General features: G+C 39.1%; 1 protein-coding gene across 2 annotated transcripts in view; it reads left to right on the forward strand.

The window, feature by feature from the left end:
• Positions 1–27,656, forward strand: part of NKAIN3 (sodium/potassium transporting ATPase interacting 3) — a 741,273-nt gene that overhangs the window by 641,050 nt on the left and 72,567 nt on the right. For both annotated transcript variants that reach the window (XR_003120795.1, XM_025394001.1), the window contains exon 5: positions 15,552–15,612. Coding sequence is in view for 1 of the 2 variants with exons in the window: in XM_025394001.1 (XP_025249786.1) it covers positions 15,552–15,612 (61 nt within the window). In the remaining variant the exon portion in view is untranslated. The remainder of the gene's footprint in view (positions 1–15,551; positions 15,613–27,656) is intronic.

The following is a 27,656-nucleotide window of genomic DNA, read 5'->3' on the forward strand; positions in this document are numbered from 1 at the left end:
CATTATCTTAGAGCAAGGTTCTTTGTGAGTCAGGGTAACATTGATGTCCTCCATGATATTGCTGAGCTGGTGTGGGCAGAGTGTCTGTATCACAGAAGATATGTCATTGAAAGTCTTATCTTCCTTGGTAGAGGTCAGCAAATCATTTGTTTTTCATTTTGAAGCTGTCTCCACAAGTGCTTCCCATACACATAAGGGCAGTAAATCCCCAGAGCTTGAATAAATGTGATGCTGCTGCTGTTGTGAATTTTTATGGTCATCGTGGAGAAAACAACTTATTTCCATATTCATTGATTCATTTGGAGTCCAGGGTGCCAGTGGGACTCTTAGGAGAATGAACCAAATGTCTTCACATAATTTCAGGCTTCACTTGGCATAGGACACTTCCATAAAAGATGCAGCTCTAATTCTGGATTCCTGAAGGAACAGTAGGAGCAGCTTGATTAAAAACAAACAGATTAGGTATTACTGGGAGTCACACTCTCCCCAGAGTGATTCAAATAAATAAGAGGCCAGTCTTTCCTAAGACTTCTTCCCTTGAGGATCCTAAGAGCCTAGACTTCCGTTCCGCTGGCCACACAAGAGAGCACAGAGGGGCCTGGGTGACTGTCGCACCAAAAGGCCCTCTCGGGAGCCATAGAAAAAGAAATGTGGCCACAAAGCATGGGGAGATGAAACTGTCCACCTGCTGCCTCTTCTTCACTCTCAGAGTTTTTGATAAGCCCTCTTAAATAAGGAAGGATAAATATGCTGCCTGTATTAATCTGTTCTCACACTGCTATGAAGAAATACCCAAGACTGGGTAATTTTATATAAAGGAAAGAGGTTTAATTGACTCACAGTTCAGCATGGCTACGGAAGCCTCAGGAAACTTACAATCATGGCAGAAGGCACCTTTTCACAGCGTGGCAGGAGAGAGAAGAGTGTCGAGAGAAGGGGGAAGCCCCTGATAAAACCACCAGATCTCATGGGGACTCATTCACTATCATGAGAACAGCATGGGGGAAATCATCCCCATGATTCAATTATCTCCACCTGGTCCCACCCTTGACACATGGGGATTATTACAATTCAAAGTGAGATTTACACACAGAGCCAAACCATATCACTGTCCAACCCAAAACTGAAGGTGAAACCTTGGACAAAGCTGAGCCCTCAACCCCTTAGAAGATGGACTTGAAAGTTTCCCAAATTAGTAGCCACATGTTATGTATCTGGACATTCCATCGTTTATTATCCTGACTTAGGACAACAGAGTATGCTGAATTCAGGCTTGCTATGAGGGTTGGAACACTGCCTGCCTGATGACGACTGCTGTATCAGTTCAACAGAGTGGCTGGAAAGGTCTTATCCTGTCATATTATTTCTCTCTCCCCAGTGATAGAAGCAGTATGCATTCTGAAATATCCATAGGTATTTTTAATATCTTTCAAATGTTTGGTTTCATGTAAAATCAACCAATGTTAACCCATAAGCGAAAAGACTCTAATATCCCTTTTCTTTCCACATGTTTATACTTCATCCATCTGTTAAAGATGGTATTATATAATCATTGACTTGTTCTCATGTTTAGTGCCTGATCCAGACAATATCAAAGCAAAGCAGCAAAAATCTGGAGAACTTATTGAATCATGGCAATAACTCTGATGCACACAAGCAGAGCTGGAGTTTACAGTGGCTGAGCAACATGGTGACCCACGAGGGAACTTCAGGATTGCTACCATGCTGGAGTTCTGAAATTCATCCACTGTATTTCAGACATACTGGTTTTCCTCCCCTACCTCACTTTGCAATGCAATTCTTCTCATCATTTATTCATTCAGAAACATTTGATGAATACATTCTTCTTAGCAAGCAGTGCTAAGTGTTAGAAATGCACAGTTGAATTGAGAAAAAGCTCTCATCCTGGAAGAGCTTCATAGTAGAGACAAACATGTAAATAAGTATAATCACCATGTGAAATGTGCTTTATTCGAGGAGTATGATAATGTGTCAAAGTAGAGGAAGAAGCTTGGGGATTATTACAATTCAAGGTGAGACTTGGGTCTGATGGAGGTGGGGCAGGACTCTCAGAGGACACAACCTTTGCATCAGGTCTCTCAGAGGGTAGTTCCTGCCTTCCAGGACCTACTTAGAAGATAATGAATGGACACAATGCTGTGATACTAATCAGTACCTTGAAGCTGCCATTACAGATATAAGAACAAAGTGTAGAGACTGTTCAGACTAGAGATGGATCAACTAAAGAAATCAAAGAAAGTGACATTTACAACTGGGCTTAAAGAATGAGAGGGTTTGTGCATGCAGAGATGTGAGAACAGGGTGAGGGGTCATGGGCAAGCAAATAATGGGGTGTACTCAGGGAGTTGGAGTACAGATGCATGGCAGAGGAGAGTGGAAGATAAGCCTTGGAGCCAGGCTGAAGCTGGATCATAAAGGGGCTGGAAGTGTATAACAAGTGCATGTGCACTTGCACCTGTGAAATAATCTTTGTTATTGAGTACCTACCTCCAATTGTGAATAAAGATTTAAGAAAGTGTTTATTACCATCAAAATTCAAATATGCTATAATTGCTATAAAACTCACCTTTTAAAAAATAAAGAAACCTCACTGACTTCATATTTTTCTCCAGCAACTCTCCTTTTTCTCCTCCTCTTTCAGTAAAACTCCTTGAAAGAACTGTTAACATTCTATTTTCTCTTGAACCTGCTCTGATCGAATTTTTGCCCTTCTCTCCACCAAAATGACCATCATTAAGACCACTGATGTCTTCCACTTTTCCAGTACACTGTTCAATGCTCAGTCATTGTTCTTAACTTATCAGAGACCTTTAGCACAGCCAATAGCCTCCATTTCTGTACCCCTCATACTTCTCTTGTCAGTCCTTTTTGGTCTCTTTTGCTGGTTTCTAGTCTTCTCTCCAATTGCTGAATGTTATGATGCTCCAGAACTTCATCCATGGATCCCTTCTCTGACTTCACTCACTTCCTTAGTGATCTAATTCAGTCACATGGCTTTAAATACCATCTACAGATATTCTGTTAACCTCTACATGTGTCATTGCTGTTTACCTGAGAATTTCTCAGCTTTGTGCTTTCATCAGGCTACCTTCAGGGATGAATTAACTTCTTCCCCATCACACCCCCACAGAAAGTAGGCTGGATTCGCCTTACTGTGAGAACAGCACAGAATTTCTTCCCAATAACACAACCCACAGGTGTACACGCATCCATCAAGGCCCAAGAAGCATGATAAATGGAGAAAAGATATATGAAACTTGTGTTGCCCTCTGCATTGTGAGTAAAACTCCTTTGTTTCTGACCCAGCACCCATGGAACAGTAATAGACTAATTTGTTAATTTATAAGTAGGGTAAAATCCCTGCAAAGTTTCTGACATTAGGTAGCTATGCTTTCTCTTAGAAGTTACTTAATACCTTAACCCAAATATGTTACATATCGAAGCTTTCTATTCACAAATGTTCAGCTTAATGACTTTCATTGAAATAAAGCTCCGCACAGAGCAGTGTGTCAGTCTCTGTCTGCCTCCCATATGCAGCCTTGGTGAAGGATTTCATAGAGTCATTTTGAACTTGAGGAAACAATAACTAACGAGCAGCATTGTAGAACCTGTGCGATATGGTTTGACCATGTCCCCACCCAAATCTCATCTTGAATTGTAGCTCCAATAATTCCCACGTGTCATGGGAGGGACCCGATGGGAGATAATTGAATCATGGGAATGGGACTTTTCCATGCTGTTCTCATGATAGTAAATAAGTCTCATGAGATCTGATGGTTTTATAAAGGGGCGTTTCCCTGCACACGATATCTTGCATGCCGCCATGTAAGACATGACTTTGCTCATCCTTTGCCTTCCATCATGATTGTGAGGCCTCCTCAGCCATGTGCAACTGTGAGTCAATTAAATCTCTTTCCTTTATAAATTACCCAGTATTGGGTAATAGGTCTTTATTAGCAATATGAGAACAGACTAATACAGTAAATTGGTACCAGGAGTGGCGTACTTCTGTAAAGGTACCAAAAGATGTGGAAGCAACTTTGAAACTAGGTAACAGGAAGAGATTGGAAGAGTTTGAAGGGCTCAGAAGACAGGAAGGTATGAAAAAGTTTGGAACTCCCCAGAGACTTATGAATAGCTTTGTTCAAAATGCTGATAGTGATATGGACAATGAAGTCCTGGTTGAGTAGTCTCAGATGGAGATGAGGAACTTGTTGGAAAGTAAAATTAAGGTGACTCTTTCTATGTTTTACCAAAGAGACTGGTGGCATTTTGCCCCTTCCCTAGAGATCTGTAGATCTTTGAACTTGAGAGCTATAATTTAGGGTATCAGACAGAAGAAATTTCTAAGCAGCAAAGCATTTAAGAGGTGATTTGGGTGCTGTTACGTATTAATGTATTTATGTATTAATAAAGATATAGTTTGGAATTGGAACTTGTGTTTAAAAGGGAAGCAGAGCATTAAAGTTCAAAAAATTTGCAGGCTGATGATGCAATACAAAAGCAAAACCCATTTTCTGAGGAGAAATTCAAGCTGGCTGCAGAAATTTGTATAAGAAGTCAAATGTTAATTGCTGGGACAATGGGGAAAATGTCTCCAGGGCATTTCAGAGGTCTTCATAGCAGCCCCTCCCATAACAAGCTGGTAGTCCTCGAAGGAAAAAATGGTTTCATGGGCTGGGCCCAGGGCCTTGCTGCTTTGTACAGTCTTGAGACTTGGTGCCCTTCATCCCAGTTGTGGCTAAAAGGGGCCAATGTACAGCTCAGGCTGTTGCTTCAGAGGGTGCAAGCCCCAAGCCTTGACAACTTACACATGGTATTGGGCCTGCAGGGGCACAGAAGTTAAGAATTGAGGTTTGAGAACTTCCACCTAGATTTCAGAGGATGTATGGAAATACCTGGATGTCCAGGCAGAGGTGTGCTGCAGGAGCAGAGCCCTCGTGGAGAACCTCTGCTGGTGCAGTGCAGAAGGGAAATGTGCAGTGGGAATCCCCACACAGATTCCTCACTGGGGCAATGCCTAGTGGAGCTATGAGAAGAGGGCCACATTCCTTCAGACCCCAGAATGGTAGATCCACTGACAGCTTGCACCATAGACCTAGAAAATCCATAGACACTCAACGTCTGTCTATGAAAGCAGCCAGGATGGGGGTGATACCCTGCAAAGCCACAGCTGTGGAGCTGCTCAAGACCATGGGAACCCACCCCTTGCATCAGTGTAACCTGTATGTGAGACATGGAGTCAAAGGAGATCATTTTGGAGCCTACTGCCCCACTGGATTTTGGACTTCCAAGGGGCCTGTAGCCCCTTTATTTGGCCAATTTCTCCCATTTGGAACAGGAGTATTTACCCAATGCCTGTATCTCCATTGTATCTTGGAAGTAACTAACTTGTTTTTGATTTTACAGGCTCATAGGTGGAAGGGACTTGCTTTGTCTCAGATGATACTTTGGACTCTGGACTTTTGGGTTAATGCTGAAATGCATTAAGACTCTCGGGGACAGTTGAGAAGTCATGATTCATTTTGAAATGTGAGAACATGATATTTGGGCCAGGAGTGGAATGTTATGGTTTGGCTGTGTCCCCATCCAAATCTCATCTTGAATTATAGCTCCCATAATTCCCACATGTCATGGCAGGGACCCAGTGGGAGGTAGTTGAATCTTGACTATGGGTCTTTCCCATGCTGTTCTCATGATAGTGAATAAGTCTCATAATATCTGATGCTTTTATAAAGGGGAGTTCCCCTGCACACACTCTCTTGCCTCCTGCCATGTAAGACATGACTTTTCTCCACCTTTGCCTTCTGCCATGATTGTGAGGCCTCCTTAGCAATGAAGCTGTGAGTCCATTAAACCTCTCTCCTTTATAAATTACCCAGTCTTAGGTATGTCTTTATTAACAGCATGAGAACAGACTAATACACCATGTATTAAATAGAGAAACTTCTATCATTCCTTAAGGATTCTCTTAAGCTTTAAGACTTCAATGTTGGTGTGAATGTGGGGAAACAGGAGAGTGATTGGATGTTGTTCAGGGATCCTTCTGTCTTTCTTCAAGTCCAGCAATCCTCTCTTCTCTGAGTTCCCTGGATGAGCTTTTTTTATCCATCTATTTCACATAAAAGTGGCCACTAAAGACGCATGATTTCAGGGATGACTCAATTTTTTAATTCATTCTTAGTAAGATTCACAACTAGCAGGACACACAGCCAGTGATTATCCTCCTAGTATCTACAGGTGTGAAACCTAATCTAGTCAATTCTTATACAAGGCCTGCAGGTCAAAACAAACCAACCCCACATACAAATTCTGTTTGCAGAAAAATAATCAATCTCTTAACAAAAAGTGGAGTTAGAATGTAGTTTTATGTCATTTGCATTAAGTAAATATATCAAAGAAGATGGAAAGTATGCTGTCAGAATTTACAATATAGAGAAGAAAGTTATTTTAAATTATATAACTACAGAAATGGATACCTTTAGTGAGAGAAGACAGAAGGTGTCCTTAAAATGAATGATTCTTTTTAAAACTTTATTAAAAGCAGAGATAATCAAGATTGTTATGCTGATGTTATTTACTTTGTATGTGTTTGTTATTGGCAAGAATACATTTTCCACTTCTTGTAGACAAGCAGAAAGCCACAGGGACTATTTAAATTCAAATTCTGGGAAATCAAGAACTACACAACAGTCAGTCATCTACAAATTGCTTATTAACATGATGTCTAGACAGTTTCTCATGGGGGTAACATTATTAATTAAGCAGCAGTTTGGTTAATCACAATAGCAAAAGTAATTTTTGGAATAAATATTTTATGAGTGTGCCCATCAATAAGGCAAAAGTAAAAGGAAAGTTTTAATTAATTCATTTATAATAATATTGAGATTATGGTTCCAAATTCTGTTTGAGGACTTGAAGAATGATTTAATATTTCTAGCATGGCATGTCATCGTCTTATTGTTTTCAGCTAATGGTACTGTCTGTCTCAATTGCCTGGCCAAAAATTCTTTCATGTCATCTATCAAGACAATATTAAGGTCCATTAGTGAATAGTTAGATCTAACAAATTTTTTCTTGCTATACATTGCTCTGTTCTTTTAAAATTGTACATTCCCACATTTATCAGTAAGAAAATATTCACTGGATAGGGAGGCATAACATGCTTCCATATTAAGAAACTGACTTACTTTCTGTCCATCAAAAGACTAGTTATTTAGAAAAGTAAAAATAAATAAATTGACCAGTTCTCTTTAGCACATAGACAATGAATCTTTTCAGAAAATGCAGTTAAATCAGTATTTTTAGAATAATCCATAGTCTTAAAACTATGAGAAAAAAGTATAAGTTGCATAGAACTTAAGTAAACACATATTTCTGAAAAAAATATCCAAAGAGCTTACTCTCTTTTGCCTTCATAAAAGTTCATCTATATCCATCTTCTCATACATAACTTGCTTAATGCCTCATCCTCCTCCCAAACCTCTCTTTGAATTTCAACTGTACTTACTTGAAGGATAAAATAAATACTGCAAAGCTTGCATTTATTTTTCAATGTTAGTCATCTGGTCAACATCTTTCTTTTTAGCCTAGAAGAAAGTGTGCATTAAAATCACATAAAGATTTCCTGCAACAAATACAATTTTATTTTCTATTATAAAGATTTCTTAGAGGGTACCTAGATTTTTTTCCTTAAATGTGTGAATATATAACAAAATAATATATAGTTCAACTACTAACAGTTAACAATTTCCAGTCCTCTTACAACAGTGGAAAGATAAACTAGTAGAGGGTAGTATACACTTAGTTTCAGGTCAAGATTCTTCCATCGGGATAGGATTTTTTTTTTTCAAGGGAAATTGGTCTCCTGTTGGACTTCCAGGCTCAACTCCATCAAATCAACTCTACATATTGATATGTGAAAACGATGTATCAGCATGACTGAGTTTGTTCTCAAGAGACGTTCTCATCAATCCTCTGGCCTTTCTTCCAGTAAATGCCAATGGATCAACCAGTAAATGCTGATGGACTCTAGCATGACAAATTGAATGAGCCAATATTAGAAAACACTGAAATACATATGTCCTGTCAAAGAGGCTAACAATATGCTAATATACACTTTAGGCATCATTCTCATATTGAAAAACATCAAAAAAGACAAAATAATAATTTACTTTAATTCAATATAAAGGTGTGGGTAGAAGTATTATATTTTTTTCCAAAAACAGAGGGGAGGCAATATATTAGAACATTAGAAAATAATATTCATTGTGGCATTGAGCTATCATGAAGACTTTAGCTTTACACTGGAAAAATCCCATAGTACTCAATCAAAACATTTTGATATATCTTTGCTTACCTCTCACCTATATAGATGAAAAAATAATGATTTGTGAGATTTAACTTACCTGAGTTCGTTGTGGAGGGATAATCATTGGAATACAAAAAAACTATCAAGCAACTATGGGCTTACTATCCAATAAGCAACTTCCAACATATAATTCGCAATGCCTCATCTAAATTTCTGTCTGTATGCAAAACAACAGAACTCCTTGTACAGAAATTTTCCATTGCAGCCTGATTCCTCCATTCTGCTACTATCCTTCTCCTTCCTTGAAGTGCCACTGAAAGAAAATCCAGAATGTCAGTCATTTTAGTCACAGTGGATAGGAAGAGAATCTTGATCTGCCTGGCTGCTGCTTGGTCTAGCTCCTTAGATTTCAAAAGAAATCTGATTTATCAATATTTATGACACTAGAACTTGTGTCGCCCAAACTTACTGAACTATTTTTCAAGCTAAAGGATCATCTTTGAGGTAAGCCCCCCAAAGTAATGAATTCAAAGAGGTACACAAAATAACAACAGAAAATGCATGTATTGAAAGGGATGCACAGGATAATCCGTGGAAGCATGGGAAGTTGCAGCTTCTTTTTCTATTTATTTTTATCTAAAAACCTAAGGAACATTAGCTAGTAACAATATCTGACTTATAGTTTAACACTGGTAGCCTTACTAGGCCTATATGCCAGAAGGTCTTATGTTACTTAACTACCGGGATAAATTCTGAGAAATGCGGCCTTAGGCGATTTCATCATTGTGGGAACATCATAGAGTTTACTTACACAGACCTAGGTGGTGTAGCCTACTACACACCTAGGCTACAAACCTCTATTGCACTGTTACTGTACTGAATACTATAGGCAATTGTAACACAATGGTAAGTATTTATGTATCTAAATATAGAAGAAGTGCAGTAAAAATATGGTATAACACGTAAAAGTGGATAAGCCTGTATATGGCACTTACCATAGTTGGAGCTTGCAGGACTGGAAGTTGCTCTCGGTGAGTTGGTGAGGGAGTGGTCGGTGAATGTGGAGGCCTAGGATGTTACTGAACACTGCTGTGGACTATAATCACTGTACACTTAGGCTATACTACATTTATTTTTTTAAATTTACTTTCTTCAATAACAAATTCATCTTAGCTTACTGTAACTTTTTAGTTTATAAACTTTTTAAAGAACTTTTTCACTCTTAAAATAGCACTTAGCTTATAACACAAACACATAGACCTTGTGCAGTTGTACAAAAATATTTTTTCTTTACATCCTATTTATAAACCCTTTTCTATTAATTTTTTTTTAACTTTTTAAACTTCTTTGTTAAAAACTAAGATCCATCTGGGCACGGTGGCTCACGCCTCTAATTCCAGCACTTTGGGAGGCCGAGGCGGGCGGATAACCTGAGGTCGGCACTTCGAGACCAGCCTGACCAACATGGAGAAATCCCGTCTCTACTAAAAATACACAATTAGTTGGGCATGGTGGTGCATGCTTGTACTCCCAGCAACTCAGGAGACTGAGGCAGGAGAATCCTCTGAACCTAGGAGGCAGAGGTTCTGGTGAGCTGAGATTGCGCCATTGTACTCCAGCCTAGGCAACAAGAGCAAAACTCTGTCTTAAAGAAAAAAAAAGAAAAGTAAAGAAAAGAAAAAACTGAGATCCAAACACACACATTAGCCTCAGCCTAATCATCAATATCTCTGGGGTCAATATCATCAATATCGCTGTCTTCTCCCTCCATATCCTCTTTCATGGGAAGGTTTTCAGTGGCAGTAACAGGCATGAAGCTGTCATCTCCTATGATAACAATGCCTTCTGAAACACCTTCTGAAGGACCTGCCTGAGGCTGTTTTGCATTGAACTTTTTTTTTTTTTTCAGGTAGAAGGAGTACACTCTACAGTAAGAAGTATAGTATAAAAACATAAACCAGTAGCATCATTGCTCACTATCAATATCAAGTATTATATACTCTACGTATTTGTGTTTGCTATACTTTTATATGAGTGGCAGTGCAGTAGATTTGTTTACAACAGTATTAACACAAATATGTGAGTGTTGCACGTGCTATGATATCACAACAGCTACAATGTCAATAGGAATTTTTCAGCCCCATTATAATTTCATGAAACCACCATTATTTATGTGGTTCATCACTGATGGAAATGTTGTTATGTGATGCATGACTATGCGAGCAGTAGCCTGTGGGGGAGCAAAACTCCATAGTGTAATGCAGTTAGCAGTGACGATTGTGTTGGGTGTATTGAGATGAATTACAATCTCTGTGCAGGGTTTAGTAGATTTACAGATTATATTATCTGTTTTTAAAAAACTAATGTTCACAAAATTTCAAGTGGCATAGATGTTTTCTTGGAAGAATCCATGCATTAAAGATAAAACTAATTATGAACATGTATGAATTTTTTTAATAGCAGAGTTGACATGTGTCCTCCTAGTACAAGCTCCCTGTCGGGTACAATGCAAAATAAAAACAACAATGATCTAATCAAAGTGAAAAGATAATACTCCCAGAATTTGAAATTGTCAAGAAAACTGTTTGAAATGTGCTATTTCAAATAATTATGATCTGCTTATACACTTTTGGTGGAAGTGTAAATTAGGTCAATCATTGTGAAAATCAGTGTGGCAATTCCTCAAAGGGCAAAAAGCAGAACTACCAAGCAATCCAGCAATCCTGTTACTGGGTGTATACTCAAAGCAATATAAATCACTCTATTATAAAGAGACATGCATGCCTATGTTTATTGCTGCACTATTCTCAATAGTAAAAACATGGAATCAACCCAAATGTCCATCAATGATAGACTGGATAAAGAAATTGTGGTACATATACACCATGGAATACTATGCAGCCATAAAAAAATAATGAAATCATATATGTTGTGGGAAAATGGACGGAGCTGGAGGCTATTTTCCTTAGCAAACTAATGCAGGAACAGAAAACCAAATACCACATGTTCTCACTTATAAATGAGAGCTAAATGATAAGAACTTAGGAACACAAAGAAGGAAACAATAGACACTGGGGTCTACTTGAGGATGGAGGATGGGAGGAAGAAGAGGAGCAGAAAAGATAACTATTGGGTACTGGACTTAATACCTGTGTGATGAAATAATCTGTACAACAAACCCCCTGCCACGTGTTTGCCTATGTAACAAACCTTCACATGCAGCCCCAAACCTAAAATAAAAGTTAAATAAATAAATTAAATAACTATGTTCTGCTGTTGGGATTTATATTTGTAGGTAGGATGAGAAAACATGGACTAGATGTAAAAACACCAAATTGATGATCATAGTTTTCTTCCCAATATTAAAAGATGGCATTTGCTGACAAGAATGGATTGCTATGAACTATGACTTGTCAAATTTTCCTCTTATCATTTTTTAAAATTAGGATGTCATAATCATACTTCATACATTAAAACTTAAGTAATTTTCTTTTTTTAAGTTTTTTGAGTGGTTACTTTAATCTTTTTGTTTTGTTTTGTTTTGCTATTACACTTTAAGTTCTGGGATACACGTGCAGAACATGCAGGTTTGTTACATAGGTATGCATGTGCCATGGTGGCTTGCTGCGCCCATCAACCTGTCATTTAGGTTTTAAGCCCCACATGTATTAGGTATTTGTCCTGATGCTCTCCCTTCTCCTTGCCCCCCAGAGGCCCTGGTGTGTGATATTTCCCTCCATGTGTCCATGTGTTCCCATTCTTCACCTCCCACTAATGAGTGAGAACATGAGGTGTTTGGTTTTCTGTTCCTGTGTAAGATTTAAGTAATTTTCTCAGTGTCATTTTTCCATCTCCACTGTGGCCTAAATTGTGCAGAACCTGCTGTGAGTCTAAATATGAGTTCACATGTGATAGGCAGATGTGATAGGCAGAATAACAGTTCCCTAAAGATTTCCACGTCCTCATCTCTGGAACCTGTGAATAAATCACTGCACATGGCAAAGGAGAATGAATAAAGGTTGCAGATAAAATTGATTGATAATCATGTGACCTTAACACGGAGGGATTGTCCTAAGTTGTCCAGGTGTGTTCAACATCCTTAACAGCAAGACAGGAAGGAGGGGAAGGAAGGACCAGGGAGATGGCAGCCTGAGACAGAATCAGCCGCTCCAGCTAAGGAATGCAGGCATCCTCTTGTGGCTGAAAAAGGCAAGGAAACAGAGTTTACCAGATCTTCTAGGAGTACAGTCCTGCTGACACCTTGATTTTAGCCTCATAAGGCCCATTTCAGACACCTGACCTTCAGAACTGTAAGATTGGTGTTGTTTTAAGCCACTAAGTTTGCAGCAATCTCTTACAGCAGCAGCAGAAGACTAATGCAAGAGAGTTCTTGATTTACACGTATGCATGCTTCCGGGTATACACATATACACACATACTCCTAAGGGAGAACCCATCAAGAACTAGAAAGTTGTTTGCTGGCAAATGCCTTCTAACATACAGTTTAGTAATAAAATGTCCCCACATTATGGCATCATCACTATCACAGGCTAACATAAAGAAACAAAATTTGCAACAAATACAGCAAAGGCTTTCCCCCATAAGACCTCATATAAATTAACAAGAACAAGATCAAGTTAATAAATGGGCAAAGAACTTCTGAGGTCATTCACAAAAGAAAAAACATAAATGACTAATAAAATATGAAAGTATGTTAGATGAAAGAGAACTATTGCAAAAATAAATAAATGAAGAGATGCCATTCTGTTTATTTTCTTGGCATGTATTTTTAAGTGGAACTATCCTATGGTATGGAAAAGCAAGCATTGTCAGTCACTGCTGTGGTAGGATAGATGATACAAACTTTCTGAAAACCAATAATGTATAAAAAATAGTCATAAAAATATTCAATGGCACTTCTGCAATAATAATTTTACCTCTGGGAATCAGATCATCAAAAATTCAGGAAAAGCATTAATATTTTTCATAATGTTATTCATAACTTGAAAACAACTTTCAATAATAGAACATTAATACATAGCAGTATATTTAAATAATACAAATTTACATAGTCGTTAATAATTGAGCTTATGGAGAGTATTAACTTGGGTCATATGAGTATAAGTGATACATAGCAACTACAAGAGAGAAAGATTGGAAAGAAATCTATTGTAAAGTTATTAGTGATGGGATTAGGGGCCATTTCTTTCTTGTGTATGTAACTGGTTTACTGAATGGGTTGGTAGAATACAGTCAAAAGGCAATTTTGTTTGTTCTCTCACTGCCCCTTCAAATACACATTACGGCTTTGTTCCATCTCACCCTTTGGATCATATTTCAAGCAGAATTTATAGCTCTTTTAGCTCCTCAGAGATATTAAATATCTAGTCCAGGTCACTGCAAATTCTCATCCACTTAAAAACTCTCCCGCTCAGCTTGGACCTGATTTCAGCTTGCAGATTTGCAGAGGAAGGAACACAGCACTGCTTCCTCCTCTTCTCACTCCACTTCTCTCGCTGTTCCTCTGCGTTATTGTGGGGATGAAGTAGAAGGAGAAATGATGGGAGAAAAGGAGGGAATAAGGTGTTAGCATGACGGGTTCCATTGTAATCTGGCAGGGATACTCTCTGGGTGTGACAGCTCCCACACGCTCATGCTTCTTCTCGTGGGGTGCTTTTAGGGGTTCTTCGGAATCCCACCCCGTCCCTCCTTTAAGATCCCTACCTGTTTCTTGGATGATCAGCCTCCCTGGTTTGCCACTTTGCACCCCTACTTGCCTTCTATAGCCAAAGTACCACCATCCTTTTTCTGAGGTCACCTGCCCTTCCAGGAAGTCCTCTGGGATGGCTCCAACTCCAGAACAGCACAGGAAGATCTCTCCAGAGGCCTTACCCCCAGGCTAAGGGCACACACACACATCCTACCCTGCCTGACAATTCCACCCAGTCCTGTCTCCACACACTGCTACCAAAAACCCCTCTAGACACAGTCTCTTGCCTTTTGATTCTTCCAAGTGTGAGTTGGTTGCCAAGCCCCCATGTTTTCCAAAGTGTAAGAAATATTAAGCTCCCCAAGTGCTTTCTGAAGCACCCCCTCACTTGGCTTGAGGTGAGAGGAGGTGCCCGTTAGGTGGGAGGAGCCATCAGCACCCTGGCAGATTTCTCTGTAAGTCCTTCTCCTAAGACCTCACCCTAAACGTTTCCCTAACCTCTCATCCTCTCAGAGCTTCTTGACCTTTGTCTAGACAGTCCAGAGATGGATTACAAGCTTAGGGTCCTAATTCACGTGGGTAGTCAAAAGCCCCAGAAATCTTGTTCTCTGCATTGGAAACTTGAGCCTTTGACACCAGGACTATCAGAAAAAGTTTCTTTTCCCAGTGTTATTTTATAATGGGGGTAAAGGGTGGAAACAAATGTTAACAAAGGCAAGAATATAAACTACAGCAGCTATTAAGTATCTATTTTTCATGCCTATTGAAGTGCTTATAGTAAGTATTTTTAGACTGGATTAGATTCATTGACAATTTTGTCCTCTAGGAATTGCAGTGTCTTTGGCTCCATGGAATAAAAATCGTCCTCTTAGCATCATAAATGCAGAGGTTAAATTCTACACCTGCATTTATTCTCTGAACTACTAGTATCCAAAGTACAAATTATCTCTTCTATTTTATTTTATCACTACTGAATCACCAGCAAGTTAATGTGTTTTCTTGTGGTATGATTAACAAAGCAATTTAGTATCTAAATATAATTTGCATTCCCAGAGCATTTTAAATAATTAAGTAGATGATTGGTATTTAATTTATAAGCAACATGTTTTGATTCCTTCTGTAGCTTTTAAAAATTAAAATAGTTATAGTTAATGAGTGCTAGTACAAAATGCTCAATCATCAGAAAAAAATCAAAAGTTTAAAATGGATTTCTTAATAATCTTTGCCGATTATGAAATACAAGAACTGTAAGTCCCAAATCAAAATCTAAGTGAAATGTCTAGAAATTGTTTTTTTCCCCCATTTCTGTGTACTTTTTAGAAAGCTATTGAGGCTACATAGAAATGAAAAGGCTCTTTTAAAATCACAGCTATCATTTTAAAAGAGTGTTTTCTACAGCAAATTCTGAAAAGTTGCTCATAAATTTTTATCTTTATTAGATTATATTGGCTCTTTAAGTACGGAAACTTGGCATAGATTCTTAAGGTATGCATGTTTTCCCTTTTGCAGTTGGTGGGTTTTGTGTATGCCTGTTATGTGATCAGTATTTCCATGGAAGAAGAAGACACATGTAAGTACTGTTTTCTCTCTCCCCGTGGGTTCCTTTTGAATGAGATACAGCTTCCAAAACTAATCATTACAGGGTTATGAACTCTTTTATATTTGGAGTCTAAAATGATTGAACTCAGCATACTAAAGTTACAGTCAAAAGTTGACAGACTGAATTGCACACAAATAAGGTGACGCTACGTATTGAAACTCTCAATTTGTGAGAGCACGTGCAGAGACTCAGACGGCCAAGGACTGCTGTCATATAGCTTAGCAACTTTTCATCAGACATCTAACCATTATGCGGAGTAGACAATCAACGGTTGTTTTATCTATTAACAATTTTAGGCATGTTGGTGGCAGAATTTTGAAGTCTGAGTAACAGTAGTGATATCAATACAATAATGCATTACAGAAAGACCTATATGTTTATAAACTATATAAAATGCCGTGAAAAACAACTAAAATTTACAACCTTCCAGGTGAGATGCTAAAAAAAAAAAATTACGAGGTGCTAAAAAAAAAGTTAATGGGATACTTAAAAGCTAAATCATGTTTTAGCAGAACACCCAAAGGAAAAACATTTATTAATATTATGACCTGCAGTTATATGATAGAGCTTTAGCAGCATAGGTCAACAAATGGCCTTCATTGAGCACCTGCTGATGTATAAGACACTTCTTGGCACAACTCTGTTAAGGACTCATATTTTAATTCACTTTCAAAAAAAATTGTTTTTGAGACGGAGTCTCGCTCTGTCGCCCAGGCTGGAGTGCAGGGGCACGATCTCCGCTCACTGTAAGCTCCGCCTCCCGGGTTCACGCCGTTCTCCCGCCTCAGTCTCCCGAGTAGCTGGGACTACAGGTGCCCGCCACCACGCCTGGCTAATTATTTTGTATTTTTAGTAGAGACGAGGTTTCCCCATGTTAGCCAGGATGGTCTCTATCTCCTGACCTCGTGATCCGCCCGCCTCGGCCTCCCAAAGTGCTGGGATTACAGACGTGAGCCGACGTGAGCCGCCGTGCCCAGCCTACTTTCAAAATTTTAATTTACTTTCAAAATTTTAATTTACTTTCAAAAAATAAATTATTTTAAATAAAGAAATCACACCTAACCAGAGATGGCATTGCAGTCATTGTTCGAATTTGTAACAAAATGAAGCAAAGTAGCTAGCCATTATAACTTCCTTCCAAAACACAACCTCAAAGGGGTCTGATGAATGCTTCCCATCAAATAGATGGGTGGTGCATGATATATGAGTTGTAATCCAGAATCTAATGGGGTCTTGTCTCAATTTATTTGACCAAACCTCAGACCCTGAGATTAAAAGTATCAGGCAGTGAAAACATGCAGACAAATTGCATCATGTATTTAATGCTTACTCAGGTGTTTTTTGGTTTTTGTTGTTGTTGTTGTTGTTGTTGTTGTTGTTGTTGTTTTAATGCTAGATAAGACAAAAAGTTTGTCACTTGAAAAGTGCAGTTCTAATGACAACACTTTTCATTTTGAGGTTAACTTCAAAATCTCTATTTTTAGTTTTATTAGTAGTTCTACAACCTGATGCAGTTAATATACAGAAGATTAGCAGCATGCTTCCAACTCACAGCTACCACAGGCTGCACAGCCAAAAACAGTTGGTTGAGCATGAGCAATATTAACCGAAATTTCAACCTTAAAGTTATTGGAATTTGAGCTGAATAAGTCAAAAAATTAATAAATTGATAAATCCCAGCTGAATCTCTTATAAAGTAGATACCTACTTTTGAGTAGTTATAAGACAACAACAACAACCAAAACAAACAGTCCTCTTTCTTTTCCTCCTCACTGAACTGTTTGAAGACTCTCAAAAGACACCAGTGCTCAGTTGTACCTAACAGTGGGAGAAAAGGCAAATTAATAATAGTCTTATCGTATAGTGCAGTAACTATACAAAAGTCTTTTCCTTGAGACTTGTGGTTTGAGCAAAGCTGGTAAATGCAAAATGGCATGCAAAATAAAAGACTCTCATAAATGGATACTTTTGTTAACCTTCTATTAGCCTTCTTTTCAGTGTATATAAATTGTATTGTTCACTGACAGATATTGTCATTCCATTGACTTTGACGTCTTTAATTAGCTTAAGTTTCTCTATAGAAATCTCCGAATCAGCTATTTCAATGCCCTTCAAACTGGGATTGAAGCAGCTGTTGGAGACTATTCTATTAGTGGTTTAATTCTAGTGTTTGTTATGAGGGCCATACATTACATTACTGAGAGACATCTGGATATAGTACTTGTGTTGTCATCAATTCAAATTGACTCAGAGTCAAAATGAAACTTGGGTGCTCAAAGCAAAGTATATATGCCCAAGACTAACTTAACATGATAATCTGCTGGAAGAGAGATGACAGTGGAAAGCAGTCACAAACATTTGAGTCTGATAGTTCTCAACTGAGGGTAATTTTATGTTTTTTATTGAAAGAGGTAGGAAACAAAAGTGCAGATATAATTAAGTTGTCCCAGGGTCTTCAGAAGGCAGATGTGAGCAAAATGTAATGTCTGAAACCAATGGGGAATGATCTCATACACTAGTACTATTTGTGCCAACACTTAGCTTTTAGGTGCAATAATGAACTGCCCCTTGGATATGACATTACCAACCCTCCGCCAGGATGACATGTCTTTTGAATTATTTTTCCAAAACTTACACATAAAATAAGTAAACAATACTGGTATCTTTCCAATTTGTCTAAGTACACTTCTGGAAAGCTTATTCTAAAAGAGAACTGCAAATATAATATAATGTCAGTTTTTTGGCAGGCAATACATCATTCATAATTTTGATTCTATTCTAACTAATGAAAATTTCTGCAGTATTCAAAATGCAAAGTTAAGCCTTGTTCTTGGACTGAAAGCTGCCAGCCAGCCTTAAAAATTAATAACAGCTACCACTTCCCTCCTCCGCACTGTTAAAGTGGATATATGGGACTAACATTTCAGACAGATATTTCTGAAGGGTAATAAATACTTGAGGAAACATTTATTTCTAGCCACCCGTCTTCTTGGTTACCTCTCGGCCTCTTTTATTAACTATTTCTTATAAAGATTATGATTGCAGGTCAAAGACAATGAAATAAAAAGCTCTCAAAAGGCAGAGTGCTAGGTGGGGTCAGCGCTTTTCATCATTCATTCTAATGAAAAAGCCTAGTTATAACTGTTCCTTCCATTTTTCATTTCTTTTAAATATATATAAATATATATCAATCTCCATGAACACTTTCATGAGACTAGAATCTCTGGAATCAAAATGATAAAAATCTGTCAACACCTTGTTTGGGAATCATTTGCTGAAAATGAACTTGTGGATTTGTTATTACCTTGTTAGACTTTCTAGAAATAATGTTTATAATTCAGAGAAGTGTGAAGATAAGGCGAAAGATGCTGAAAAATAGCATTTTACTTGTGTAAGTACTGCCAGACTTTTCCAGAGTTTCTGTTGCTTGCACTACTCCTTGTGATATTAGGCTTCAAATTGCAACTGGCAGATTTATTTGGGCTCACAAAGACTAGTCTGGGTTGTATATGTTGAATGATGAGAAAGAAAAGTATACTGAAAACCCTAATAGTTTTTGAAAGGAAATGAACCCCTCAGATGTGGGTTCAATATTTTACATTACAAAGCTCTAAATAGTTCTTTATATAAACATTTGACCCTTGCTATTATACTTTTGAGGAACTTTTTATTGGAAGGAAGCATAACTATCAGAAAAACATTTCATCGCTCTACTGTCCTTGAAGCTTCCTGCTGGCTAATGTTCATGTATTTACCTGTCTGCCCATGAACTCCTTCTAAGAAAATGAGGTGATATTTCCATAGCAATGGTGTGAGCTGAAAATTTTTTAAAATCCCATCTCTGCCTAAGAATTTATGGAAGAAACGAATGGTAGGAAAAAAAAAAAAAAGACTGGTTTGAATGTTAATTTATGAATTTCCTTTCCCCAACTTATAATGTATGGAAGCCTCAGAGAAGTAAAGTGACCACAAGGCCAGACACCAGGGGAGGGAATAAGCAGAGGCCTGGAAGATCTTCAGAGTAGAAAACCAGTCCAGTGTTTTGCACTCCTAGAAATGTATGGATATTTGAAGGTGAGAGGAGAGGAGAATGTTGTGAGTCAAAGACGGAGAAATGTGCAAGACTAGGTAAGGATGGTCCTGAAGTCACAGTGAACATTTCAAAGGAGTCACCATGTTTGCCTAATAAGCCATTAAGAGTCTACTGATTCTCAGAGTGCATGATTTTCTTTTTTGGTAACTATCTAGTTGTTTGCATGTAACTGTCCTAAAGGCTGTTTCTCTCTCCATCAGCCTCACTAGAGCTCAGACTTAGATCCTGAAATATTTTCCTAATTTGCTGAGATGGCTCTGCCAAATATCTACACTATGACTAGCTAATTCTCCCACTAACATAGATCTGTGAGGGTGAAATCTTTGTTTTGCTCCCCATTGTAACCCTATAACTCAGAAAAAATGCCTTGCATGTAGAATTCAATAAAGAAGTATTTGTTGGCTGGGTGTGGTGGCTCAACCCTATAATCCCAGCACTTTGCAAGGCCGAAGCGGGCAAATCACTTGAGCTCAGAATTCAAGGGCAGCCTGGGCAACACGGTGAGACCTCGTCTCTACCAAAAATACAAAAACATAGTCGGTGTGGTGGTATGCACCTGTGGTCACAGCTACTCAGGAGGCCGAGGTGGGAGGATCACTTGAGCTTGGGGTCAGAAGTGGGGTTGGTGGGATGGAGGTTCCAGGTTTCAGTGAGCTGAGATCCTGCCACTGCACTCCAGCCTGGGTGACAGAGATGCTGTCTCAAAGACAATGAGGAAAAGAAATATTTGTTGAGTTTATAGTATTAAATAAATTTTCTGGGCCCAACAACTCAGTTTTACAAAGTCATTTTTAAAACCCCAATGCTCTCAAGTTTCATGAAATTATACTGCTTTATGTTTCAAACATAGTGAGATGTCCAATGCACTTGCAAATGTTTATGTGAGGCAAGTGGAGGTCCTGCATTTTTAATACAATTAGATATATTTTTAGTAATTTTGAAAGTTAAGATATAGGGAGATAAAATAAACCTCCACTGTACCACATCAGAACAAGAGCTTGATTTTGTTCTGGACAAGAACACCCCTGAGAAAACAGGGACTTACTTGAAAGGGATGCACTCACAGGGTAAGGCAGGCATTTAGGAGTCAACTCATCTGCAACATGTGGTGAAGGGGACAGAGTTACTGTCAAAGAATGGGGACCAGCAGGGTTGTAACCTCAGCCACCCCACACACGGGAAGTTCAGGTAGCCCAGAACGGGATCCCAGCTACAGTGCTCTGGTTGAGTGACAAGATTCTATCCCTTAAACAGGTTACTGAGACAGACTCTCAAGAATATCATAAGCGTTCAAATGCCCAAATCAGCAAACCAACTGGAGACTCCCCACAGGGGAAAGATAGAGAAGCCCCTTTACCAGAACCAGATCCAAGGTTAGCACTAAACTCACAGTGAAGTAGAGCCTAGATGATTGCCTATTTCCTTAAGTCAGGACTCCTGATTATAATTCAGCCTGACTAGGAATCATCTACAGCCACATATCCTACTCTCCTCCCTTACCCACCTCCAGTCATATGTGTTTTGCTGAATCCACCAAGAGCCTTCACACCCAGGCCTTTGAGAGAGGCCTCCTCCCTCTGTTGACCCACTAACTTATATACACCTTTCGGATTTCAGCTTAGCTGTCTCTTCCGAAGTTTAATCACTTTCCTCCCACCCTCTCCATTTCAGTTTAAGATACAGATGATATATTGTGAGATGTTTTCATTGCACACTGTGCTTTTTCCTTGGCAACATTTAACACAACTGTAATTTTTTAAAGTCATGTTATTCACCAGGGCTGACCCCATTTCCTAACATAATGGAAACCCTACACAATTTTCAATGAATGAATATTAAGTGAATGAGTCAATGTGTGAACAAATGGACTCAGTAAGATGATTAGAGTTTCCATTGGCAGAGATTGGGGAGAAGGTTCTTCCTTTTTTATTCTCTATCTTCATTTATATAAATGACAGTTCTTCACATCAGCTGAAAAGCTTGGGCATATTCTTTGTATTCCCTGACTCTTCCCTGATTGTCCCAACCTAGTCAATCATCAAATGAAACATCTTCACCTCCTGTCTTAGTTCTTCTGGGCTGCTATATCAGAATACCATAGACTGGGTAGCTTATAAATAACAGGAAGTTATTTCACAGAGCTCTGTTGTGAAAAGTTTAAGATCAAGGTACCAGCAGACTTGGTGTCTGCTGGGGGCCCACTGCTCTGTTCATCAATGACTCTCTTCTTCCTGTGTTCTCACATGGGCAAGCGGGCAAGGCAGCTTTCTGAGGTCTCTTTTTTTACAAGGGCACTAACCCATTCATGAGTGACCTAATCACCTCCCAAAGGCCTCACCTGCTAACACCATCACATTGGGGATTAGGTTTCAACATATGAATTGGTGGGGGAGGAGGGAAATAAACATTCAGACCATAGCATCTCCCTTCAAATAACTAAAAACTCCTACATGTTCTTTAACATTCTTCTCACAAACACCCTCTTCCTCTTCTCCATGCCTCAGTAGACCCTGAGTGTGTCTCTGAACCTGCGCTCAACTTACTTTTTAATTAATTGTCTCCCTCACTCATAAAAGGTGGAGATCATGTCTTACCTACCCTAGGATCTAAGAACCAGCTTCAGTGTATGGAACATCATAGGAAATTAGTGAATATTTGTTGTACAAAATACATAGTGTAGAAAACGCTTGTCTTTACATTATCTCTCATATCTCTTTCCTCACTCACTAAGAAAATTTAAACCTCCCATTCCCTGTACCACAGAAAAAAAAAAAACAATTAATTCATAATAAGGTATTTGTGCACTTATATCTTTAACAATTTTCCAGAGCAAAAGCATGGCCCTATATTATGCACTTATATTATCTGGAAATTTTCTGGAGAGAAGGTGTAGCCTGTTTTGCCAAAAACTTGAGACCAGCAAGCAGACAACTCCTGCACCCCAGAAGGGGTTCTAATTTTCTACGTTTCTACTTGAAACCAAATGTTAGAAATGATTTCGGTAATGGTGGTCCTAACTGCCAATATCTAGCTGTGTAACCACTGCTGAATCACCTCACCTCTTTGAGGATCCGCAAGTCACCTACAGCCCTGACACTGCAGTTCTATAGATGATGCTTTTGGGTGGGGGTGATTTCAAGGTGTGATCAGGCACATCACATTTCCTTCTTCACTGATTTACAAATGGTCAATATCAGGAGTGGTTTTAAAGCACCCTGACCTCTGTGCTCCAGAGTTACAGTAACGAGGTCTGATGTATCAGCCTCATCCCTAAAACAGGCCTTCTACACAAATGCCTGCCTGCTCAGAAGGAGGAATCATACCTCCCTACGCCCTGCTTTAGCCAGGTCGGAGCTCTCCAGTTCTCACCATTACCAACAGTGCCAGGCTGTGCAGCATCCTTTTACTTGAAAAGGAAGAATGAAGAATCTGCCATCCAGATGGTGTGGAGTGGAAAAAGAGGGATTTGGGATACAGATATGATAATGAGGGAGCAGAGTACCAAATTTAAAAATCACATCCTCATGACACCCTGGATGCATGGCAAGGAAAAAAAAAATGGATTGTAAGGATTTTATGAGGATCTTGTGCAATAGTTTGATCCTGGTTATTAGCGGTAAAATTTAGGAGCCCAGCAGAAGAGCAGTTGACAGCATTGTGCCAGGGCCTCTGTGTTTCCAGTTTAGATCTAAATTCAGTATTCTAATCCCAACAACCCCCCTTCTCAATGGTCTCACTAAGCTGGCTCTCCCAGCCCCACCGTGGGTTTACTGATCCTCCACTTCTGCACGTCTGTCCCTAAGCTGCTTAGTGATGCAGAGAGGAGCACACGTCCTGATGCAACCTCACAACCTCACATGTGAGCCTCCCAACCCGCCACGGGGCCTTCCCACTCATTCTTCATCAGTGCTTTCTCCAAGTCCCCTAAAAGTGAATTATTTGAGATGCCAGTGCCACAGAGCACCCTAGCCTCATTTTAGAGAACTTAGAGTTTCTACCCTCATTTTTGGGATAAACAATTGAGGCCCAAAGAGGCAATGTGACCGCCGGCGGCTTTCTCCTCCTCTGCCCTGCACCCTTAGCATTAAGACTCCATCTCTGAGACTCTGTCACACAAAAAATAAAAGCAGTGGGAATGATTTCCTCAAGTTCCCAGGCTCTCTCTCTGTCAGATCTGTCTGTATCCATCTATGATCATCATCTTCCTGACAGAAAAAGCAGACTTCATTCAGTCCCGTGGCTTTTGTGGCTGCTAGGTCCATCCCACCCACCTGTTTAAGCACCTTGCTCTCTTAATTAGGATTTCTCTCTGTCCCCTCCCCGAACTTTACTCCCTCTGCCCAGCTTCTTCCTCCACTAGGTCTTTTCCCTTCAGCTTATAAACAAAGTCACATAAACCAGAAAAAGAAAATAGAAATCACCCTTGACTCCACCTGGCATGAATTGCACTTTCCTGTCTCTCATACTCCTCCTTCCCTCCACATCCCAACTTCTCTGCAAAGTGGCCGAGACTGACAGCACTCCTTTCCTCACCCCACTCCCACTCACTCTCATGCCTCCTGAGTTATCACTGAACATGCTGTCTCAGAGGCCAGCAGGGACTTCCTAATTGTCAAGTTCTCTCGGATCTTATCAACATTGATTGACAGCTTTGGCTGCTGTTGACTTCTCCTTCCTTGAACACTTTCTCCCCTGGATTTCCAGAAAATCCCGTCTCTTGAACAGCACATATTTTGCCAATTAAAAATTATTTTTTACTATCTAGTGTTCAATAGTAGAGTGACTATAATTTACAATATCTATTGCACTTTGCAAAATAGCTAGATGAGAATGCTTTGAGTGTTTCCATCATAAAGCAAAGAAAAATATTTAAGTGATGGATATCCCAAGTACACTGATTTGATCTTTGCAAATTATATGAATGTATTAAATTATCACATGTGCCCAAAACTATGTACATCAATTATGCTTTTATTTTTAAAGGTACTTTTAATATTCTTACGCAGATTAAGCAGATTTCTGATGCAGACACAGGTAACCAATTCTGAAGAACTTGTTCAAGTTGCTTTTGAAGTGATGAGCTGTCATTATGTCCTTAAAATATTAACTAATCATTCCTACTATAGAGCTTATATTAACATTCACACTGTTATACTAAAGCATTTTAAGTAAGGTCAGTCAATAAAACAGAAATGTTTTAAAGTAAGGCCAGACAATAAAAGAGATGTTTATCCTTTCAAATAACAAAATGGCATATAATATTTTTAAGAGCTAAAGTCTTGGACCAACCAACTATTTAAGATTTAATGGAGATCTGATTTTACAATTCCTTAAAAAGAAGTATCATATAAGTAACCAGCAATAAAGGGCATATATGGAACACTCATCTTCATGTTCTCTACACTATGTACTTTACTAAGAAAAAAATAATAATTCAGTGTTCTTGCTGGGAACAATATTTGAAACTGGCACCTAAATGAGATATTAGGGAGTACTCATATGACTTGAAAGCAAGTATGAAAAAAAAAAAAGGGAACATTTGATAAAAGCATTTACCTTTCCTTCTAAACTATATAAGACACAAAGTAAGTTAATTATAAATTATATCTAAGTTATAACAAACTAGTGTTTCCATTTTATCCACATTTTTCCTCATAGAAGGAAACAGTTCTTTCTCTTTCCATCTATCCCAGCCTCCAGGCAGTTAGGTGCTCCATGAGATTGTATTCTAGACAAGGGCCCCTAAATAACTTCCACATGTGATTCTTCATGCTCTTGTCCTCTCTTCCTGCTGGACATAGACCAGCACTGAAGCTTTGGGAGTCGCACGTTTCAAATGCCGGAGCCACATTATCAAACGGGCCTGGGTCGTTGAGTGTTGCTTAGAGAAAAGTTGACCATATTAACTTGAGAAGCAGGTGATAAGTGCCTTTGAGGCATAAGACACTGAGGAGCACCTGAGAGAGTCTGTCAGAGAAAGGCTCCCTCCCAGACAGGGAGACCCCAAGTGGAAAGAGGCAGGATTTCCCTGTCACTCAAGGGAGAGTCAGGAGTCCAGCGTATCAGGCATTCAGCAAACAGGAGTGCCTCCAGCATGCCTGGGAAGCTCTCTTTGAGAAGAAGACATGCAGGCTGAGACCTGAGGGTGAAAAGGAGCTAGGAGGCAAAGGCCAGGAGAGCATTCCTGGCAGAAGGAGCAGTAAGCATATAGGGAATCACTTACTGGAAAGGTTTCCAGTCAAAACAAAGGGCTTGACTTCAGAAGCAGCTTCATACCAAATGGTCGAAGAAATGATCTGGGCTTCCCTGACATGCTGACTCTCAAAAGAGTAGTGAATTAAACGGCAGATTGTCCCAGAGACTTCATTGTAAATCCCGTATTGAGCAGGAGGTCTCTGTGAAAAGAATAAAAAGCATACTGCGTTTTCGCATGTTGTGAGAAAAAAATCACAGGTTGGGCTTAAGTTTTATTTTCTTTTCCTTTGCTCTATATTTGCCTCATTTTCTATTTACACACCTACATGTTTATTTGGAAAAGTAAATTAAATCTGTTTCTTTTTTACTTAAGGAAAACAAACATTCTTAGTTACTAGCCCTAAAGTCAAAGCCAAGGTGTCATACCGTGTTTTCCTCATAACTGAGACAAGAAAGTTTCAGGGAAACAGGTGAAGACCAAAGTTTCTCTAGGACTTTGTACATTTTCATGAGGGAGGCTTTTGTGCCCAGAAAATTCTATTAATATCTACTCAGGGTTTTAACCCATTATGCATTTTTTTCAAAGTAACACATTTTTTTAAAACTGTGTTTTTTTGTTTTTTTAAGCTCTAAATCAAGCTTGTCCAACCTGCGGCCCACAGGACACATGCAGCCCAGGGTGACTTTAAATGCAACCCAATACAAATTTGTAAACTTTCTTAAAACTTTATGAGATTGTTTTGAGATTTTTCTTTCAGCTCATCAGCTATCAGTAGTGTTAGCGTATTTTATGTGTGGCCCAAGACAATTCTTCTTCCAATGTGGCCCAGGGAAGCCAAAAACTTGGACACCCCTGCTCTAGATGCTACATAGAACTTTAAGTATTCTGCTTATAAATCTCGTAAGTGTTAATAATCACTTTAGGGGAGAGTTTCTTTTCATTGTGGTAAAATGCATAACATAATATTAACCATTTTAATATTTTTAAGTGTACAAGTCAGTGGCAGTAGGTACATGCACAATGTTGTACAACCATCAACGCTATAATTTCCAGAACTTTTGCATCATCCTAAATAGAATCTCTGTACCCATTCAACAACTTGTCATCCTCTCCTCCCTCCAGCCTCAAGTAACCTCTATTCTACTTTTTTTTTTTTTTTTTTGAGACAAAGTCTCTCTCTCTTGTCCCCCAGGCTGGAGTGCAATGGCACAATCTTGGTTCACTGCAACCTCCGCCTCTCCAGTTCAAATGATTCTCCTGCCTCAGCCTCCCACGTAGCTGGGATTACAGGCACCTGCCACCACACCTGGCTAATTTTTGTATTTTTAGTAGAGATGGCGTTTCACCATGTTGGCCAGGTTGGTCTCGAACTCCTGACCTCAGGTGATCAGCCTGCCTTGACCTCCCAAAGTGCTGGGATTACAGGAGTGAGTCACTGCGCCCTGCCCTCTATTCTACTTTTTATCTCTGTGAATTTGTCTATTCTAATTACCTCATGTAAATGGAATTACACAATACTTGTTCTTTTGTGTATGGTTTATTTAATGTCCCATAAGGTTTTCAAGTTTCAACTATATTGTAGCATGTATCAGAATTTCATCCTTTTTTTTTTTTTTTTTTTTTTTGAGATGGAGTCTTGCTCTATCACACAGGCTGGAGTGCAGTGGCACAATCTCCACTCACTGCAAGCTCTGTCTCCCGGGTTCACACCATTCTCCTGCCTCA

The sequence above is a fragment of the Theropithecus gelada genome, chromosome 8 (genome assembly GCF_003255815.1).
Source record: "Theropithecus gelada isolate Dixy chromosome 8, Tgel_1.0, whole genome shotgun sequence".
Lineage (NCBI taxonomy): Eukaryota > Metazoa > Chordata > Mammalia > Primates > Cercopithecidae > Theropithecus > Theropithecus gelada.